The 6,406-nt window shown below is 44.3% G+C and overlaps 1 protein-coding gene across 1 annotated transcript in view; it reads right to left on the reverse strand.

The window, feature by feature from the left end:
- The window catches only part of ADAMTS9 (ADAM metallopeptidase with thrombospondin type 1 motif, 9), a 110,260-nt gene extending 104,662 nt beyond the window's left edge, over nucleotides 1-5,598 (reverse strand). Inside the window, exon 1 of the mRNA XM_009997039.1 lies at nucleotides 5,542-5,598. Coding sequence (XP_009995341.1) covers nucleotides 5,542-5,598 — 57 coding nt within the window. The remainder of the gene's footprint in view (nucleotides 1-5,541) is intronic.
- Nucleotides 5,599-6,406: the final 808 nt, after the last annotated feature.

Raw genomic sequence — 6,406 nt, forward strand, 5'->3', positions numbered from 1 at the left:
TAGGAGTAACTTGGTGAAGTTGTCCAAGCAGCATCATTTCCCTCCACCCCTGGGGAGCAGTTTCAGTGCTTTACTGGCAATGGCAAGAAGAGGCCTTATTCACCAGACACAGAGGGGAGTTATTGTCCAACAAACTGCCCCGGTTATCCCCTCTGAACATGAGGGACAAACAGGACCATTCTGCTTCCCAGATTTCAGTAAGGAAGCTTCATCTGCTGGCAAAAACCCTACAGCAGGGATATAATTCTGCTGTGAACATGAGCAACCAAATGACCAAAGCATGCATTATTTCTCAATCCTCTCACAGGAAGGGTGATGCCCAGAGCTCCATGAGCTCAGGGTCTTTCCTCCCTTCATATACTCACCAGAATATCTCACCTACCTCAGTATCATGTTTTTACCTCCCACACTCCTTTTAACTCCAATTGTTTCCCAAACTTAAGTCAGTTTGTTAGGCAGAGCTGAAATAATAAGTGATTATAGGAACATCTTGAGGGAGTGTAATCAGTGACTGCAAATACCAAACAGAATTTACTCATCTATTGTGCATTCAACACCCTGCCCAGGAGAGGATGAAGTTCTGACCTTTGTAACCTAAAGTTACTGGTAATAATAAGACAAATATTTTCTTGCGTACGTGTGGGAGGCACCTGCTGAAGTCAAAGGAAGGATTCCCACTACTCTGGAGTCTAGGGCTTCAAAACAAAGTGCAGGTGCTGTCCCATTTCATGCACATTCAGTGTTTTCCAAAAATCAGGCATCTTTGGCTTAAGCAGAAGATACTTGTACTCAGTGGATCAGGCCAGAAGGGGCTCAGGCACCACGTGCCATGAGCTTTCCCCGTCTTTGAAGAGGTCTGTGCACACAGGTTCCCTTTCTGGTATTGATTCAGCAGAAGCTCTGGCCACATCCCCAGTTTCACGTTCAACACCTTGATGCCTGACTACAGATCTGAGCCTGAGGAAGTTTTTGTAGCCATATGTAAATTTTTCACCCTGAGGACAGTCAAACATTGGAACAGTCTCTCAAGGGAAGTGGTGGATTCCCCCACATTGGACAGTTTTAAGTCTCAGCTTGAAAAGGTGCTGAACCATCTCATATAAACTTTAGTAGTACCTAGAGAGACTGGCCCAGATGATCCTTGAGGTCTCTTCCAACTTGTGTTCTGTATGTCCTGTCTTCACAAATCCAAACATGAAAATCTTCCATTTCATAGGGCATCTTCAAACTGAGCAGATTTTACCTCCACAGCTTCAGAATCTCTCACTGCTGCTACACCCATAGATTCAGCTGGAATATTAATAACTGTACCACACAAGTTCTGAAACTTCTTAAGCCAAACTGTCCTCTAAAGCCAAGCATTTCTCAGAAGGTCCTTGTTCCTTTACAACAACATGTGCTTCCTTAAATAATATTGCACTCAAAATACCAGTGTGTTTTAAAATGACACAAAAAGTTTCACATGTCAAATTAGAGGTTACACAAAAAACATCGTATAGACCATCTGTGTTTGACCACTCAGTTAATTTTTATTTCTGGAGTTCTGGGTCATAAAAGTATATCAATTTCAAAAGCTGGCTAAAAGATAACTTAGATTTTATCCTGCTGGCTTGGATCTTGTGTATCTTGTACAACTTCCTGGCTGTGTAGATGACATGTTGCAGCAGTAAGCACAGAACACTTGGAGGAATAAAACTGAGCAGTCTTTGGACACTGGGACAGTTTTCAAAGGCCATTGCAAATACACTCAATCCATCATTTGTTTTGCATGACTGTAAACCACATATATGCTTTGGGAAATAAAAGTAAATGTTGGTGGGGGGAGGGAATGGAAGGGGACAAGGGAGGGAAAGAAAGCAAATATAAATACTTGAAGGGGAAATTAATATTAAAGAAATAGTTATTTATGCTAAACAACTATTCCCAGGCTGAATATTAAACATTTCCTATTTAAATATAAACTAAGCTATCTGTGTAATGTAAGCACAGTTGAGGAATGGGAGGTTATTTCAAGTAAATATATTTTTTTTCAATTAAAATACTTGCTGAAGTTAGTGAAATACCTCAACTGATTTGACAATGATTAAATCAAGGCTCTGCATGACTACTGGGATTTTGCATGGAAACCAAGCCTTTGGTACTCATTGGAGCATCAGAGGATAAAGACTGTCCTTGTGCCCAAGGCTGCTCCTGGAAACCCTCTTGAGCCAGTTTCTGAAATCCTGCACATGCTTTCTCCTCCAGCATCCCCTTCACCCAAAATAGAGACAAGTTTGAGAAACAGCTTCTCTGACTTAAGCCCGTCCTGATGCTGTGAATTCCATCACCTGCTGCCTGGGACTCCTCACCCAGCATCAACGGGATGGAAATAGGAGCATCCAGTTTACCTTTCTGCCCCTCTCTTGGCCTGGGAACCAAGTGACCACTCAGTTACCACAGAGACCTTCCCAGCAAATGTTTTACCTGCTCTCAGACACTACCAGGGATGGAGGCTCGTGCCCTCCAGAGACAAACCATTTCCATTCTCAAATACCTTCAGTTACAAAGCTCACCCCAGTGCTGACTCTGAGCCTACCCACCCCACTTTCAGCCCAACCCTTCTTGAAGTGTTTCCTGTAACCAACACTGGGCCTCATTGCTGCTTCTGGAGCAGAAGAGGATTAAAGAACACAGGAACAGCGAGATGCTCGGGCAGGGCAGATACCCTCCCTGGGGGCTTCTAGAGCAGGCTGGTTGCCTTTTGAGTTGTGGTTGTGTTCAAGCCTCACTGTCTCTCTCTCCATACCCACGCAATCCCCACCCTTCAAGGTGAATGGGAAGCTGAGATGAGCCCCTCGAGTTCCTTTGAGGTGGTGCTCAGGGGCAGGAGCATATTTATTCATATTATGCTAGTGGAAATCTAAGGTTTCACTCCTTGGTCCTTCCCTACCATGTAACATGCTCAGATTGCTGGCACTGCAAAACATCCCGTGGACCTAATGATACGTAGCATCAAATGTTTGCAAGACAAACCAGCAACCGTGGGTGCAAATCAAGTGCCAGCAAGGAAAGCCTTCCTAGAACAAAACAATTTCCAGACTGGAGAGCTCAGGGAATGTTATCTTCAGAGAAGTGGGTTTCCGAGTTACTTTGATCAAATGAGTTGCAGAGGTAATTACAGCCTCATAAGTGTTTCTCTAAGCAGTATCCTGTGGGATGGGGAAGGCCAGAATTCAGGCAGAATCTTTCTCCTGCACAAAAGCCTTGCACTGACATTGTCAAGGGATCTGTTGCACTCCATTGTGTCCATAATCTTCAAATTAAAGCTCCCTAAATCCACAATAGTCTAATAAACCACAAGCCTGTAACAACCCCTTCAATTTTCCACGTTAATAATCCATGGATTAAGAGTCCCTCTGCTGCTACAATAGACAGAACTGATCTTCTCTACTGTGTCACTGACCCATGAATTATAGGGCTGTGTCTCAGATGGTTAGATAATGCTTCACTCAAGTCCCCACAAGAGATTTTTCTAACAGGGCAAATTCAGAGCTCAGTTTTGGAGGAAAAACATGTTGTGGCACTCTCATTATTAGGACTTCTTTTCCTTTTCCTCATGGCAACAAGCCCACACCAAAGCACAGCCCCCTTTTTCTCATATCAGTCCTTTTGTTTTGCAATAAATGGCCCAGTTGCCCTTCATTTACAACTGCACATTTCGTGTCATACAAAAGTCTAATAAGAGACACTTTCAGAACTGGTTACTCAACTGATGCAAAATCCTTCCATTTTCTTGTAATATGGTCTTATACTAACCTGGAATATTTTATACTGATTTATGGATAGCACTTCTTAAACACACTTGTATCACTTCATAACCCTTCATGACATCATTTGCTATGAAGTACCTGCAGCATCTACAGCAGTCAAATCAGAGGGCAAGAGGAAGCAGGGCAGAGTCACTTCAGAAGACCTGCCCAAACACATCATCCATGAAATGCTCAGCAGCTTTTCCCATGGGGGGCAAGCCAGCTTCTGGAGCAGCTTCGTGATGTCACCTTTGCAGATACCACCGTGGTGGGCAGCACAGGTCTTTGTGTAGGGATGGAAGTGCCCTGCCAGCCACTGGCAGGGAAAGGAATGGGATGGGTAGGAGCAGAGAAATTGTCTCTGTGACATTTTCACCGTGGAGAATGGTCCCCATGGCTCATTGTCTGCTGGAACAGAATGCCAATGCAGTTTTTTCCCTTTACTTTTAAAAGCAGAAATCTTCACATTGAACTGAAAGCCACACAGATCATTGCACGCTGTAGCAGGGTTGTTAAAGGCTAGGAATGCCTGTTTGGTTAGCCAGCCATGTCTCCATCAAAGCCTAACTGTTCCATACCATATCTTTTACAGCATTTGGTCCAGACTCCTATTACTTGAGACATTTAGAACTGTACTGTCAGCTCAGATAGGCATGCAAAGAGGCTCTGCACTGCAAGTGATGGGCTACTTCTATCTCTGCTGCTGCATCTTAAAGTGTGTTGAACAAGAAGTTGGGTTTTATTTTACCCTTCACAGGCCAATAAATCATCTGGTTAAGAGCTAAAGCAGCAATGCTTTGGAGCAGGTAAAGCCTTGGCCCATGACTTAGGGGCCAGGGTGATTCTCTATGAGGAAGGATCCATTCCTTGCTGAGGAAATGTATTTGCTGATTATCTGGTTTTCAAGACTATGAGTGAAGGTCAGTTTTGTAAATCACCCCCAGTAGCTGTGAGAGTCTCTGACATAAAATAGACCCAAATAAAGACTTGTTAACATTGATTCTGGAACCTAACTCCACTGTTAAATCTTTTGGTGTCAGACAGAAAATCAGTACAGCATCTATAGGCAATTAAACCTATAGTGGCAGCAACCACTGTGGTGGCTGATAGAGGTTGAAGATAAATCTCTTCTGATGCAGTGAAAAGAGGGTGATAGGAAGGTGGGACAGTAATAAATGATGTGTTTTTACTGTTAGTGGAGTAATTGTGAAAACAAGTGTTGAGCCAAAGTGAAGTAAGTTTTGTGCTGCTGGCTATTGTGTGTTACATGTTCCTGCAGCAAACCTCTGCAACGCCACAAATAATTGGATTCACCTTAGCTGGCTGCCAAGTTTACAGCCATCAGAACCTCACCTCTTATTTCACTCTGGTGGAGATTTTAACGACTTACTTTATCATCCTTTAGAAGATGATAAAGTAAGGCTCTGAGTTGCATACATCTCTATTGGGCTGCAGCTCAGCTTTGTGAGCCCAGATGTGCTGTGCTAAATGGCAAGAAAGAGAAACCTGACCCATTTGCCTTATGGAGAGGCACTAAAATTCTGTCTTCAGTTCATTTCCCTTTGCAAACAGGTGTAAGAACAATAAGTGTATTGTCATTAGCCAGCATGCAGAATAAATAAGAGGCACAAGCCCATGCTAGCTGACCCACGTGTGGTAGAAAGTGCTGCTTAATCTTGCTGTGACTGCCAGGAGCTGGGTGAGGAGTCTCCCCTGACTTTGACACAAAGTCAGCATTGTCTTCCAAACCCACCTCAGCCTGTAAGTTGACCTTGCAGTGTTTTTTCTTGGTTGTCATGCTGGGCGCCATGGTTATCCTGTTACACCATGGACACACAGCAGACTGTTTTTTCATAAGGGAAATCCTAAGTTTCAAGCATCTGAAAGTCCTGAGGGCCATATACTTTGGCCAGAGTCCTTTCTTCAAAGATGGGACAACCCTGCTATAGCCCAGTGGGAGCACCGTGCCAGCTCTGAGCTCCCAGTGCCCAGCACCATAGTCCTTGAACCTTCCCATGACACAAACATTAGTGGCATCTAATGCCTTCACTCCTTCAGTCCACGTTAGAAGATTAATTGCTATCAAGAGACTTACAGTAGCTTTTCAGGTAGGTTAATGCTGTAATTCCCATTTAACCATAAACCACCAAGCCCAGGTAAGTAATGACAGAGCAACACATGCCATTGCCACACAAATAGCAGGGTTTGTCACTCCTTTCATGTGGAAAAAAGTCCAGTTCTCAGGCTGGATGGGGCCAGAGAAGCCTCACGAAGGTGCTCCCCAGCCAGGCACGGGTCTGTTGGAGATGCAGGCAGGAGGGACACCTAAAGGACAATTTAGGATGACCCCGGGCCTGTTGCACTGAAAGGCACTGCACAGCTTTAGGTTACCTGAGCTTGGACACCTCTCTGGCCCCCAAACACACTCCTGTGTGCTCTCCATATACACAGAGCTTGTTAGCAGCTCTGCAGGGTTCCCAGGAGCTGTGAATTAACAGAAGCTGGGATTGTATGATCATAACAACCAGCTCACTTTTTTCTGTCTCCTAAGCTCCCTCCCTGATCACAGGAGGAGTGGCTCCAGAGGAAAGGCCACGAATTTTTTATTTCCCTGCCTA

Source organism: Chaetura pelagica, unplaced genomic scaffold (assembly GCF_000747805.2).
Source record: "Chaetura pelagica isolate M959 unplaced genomic scaffold, ChaPel_1.0 scaffold364, whole genome shotgun sequence".
NCBI lineage: Eukaryota > Metazoa > Chordata > Aves > Apodiformes > Apodidae > Chaetura > Chaetura pelagica.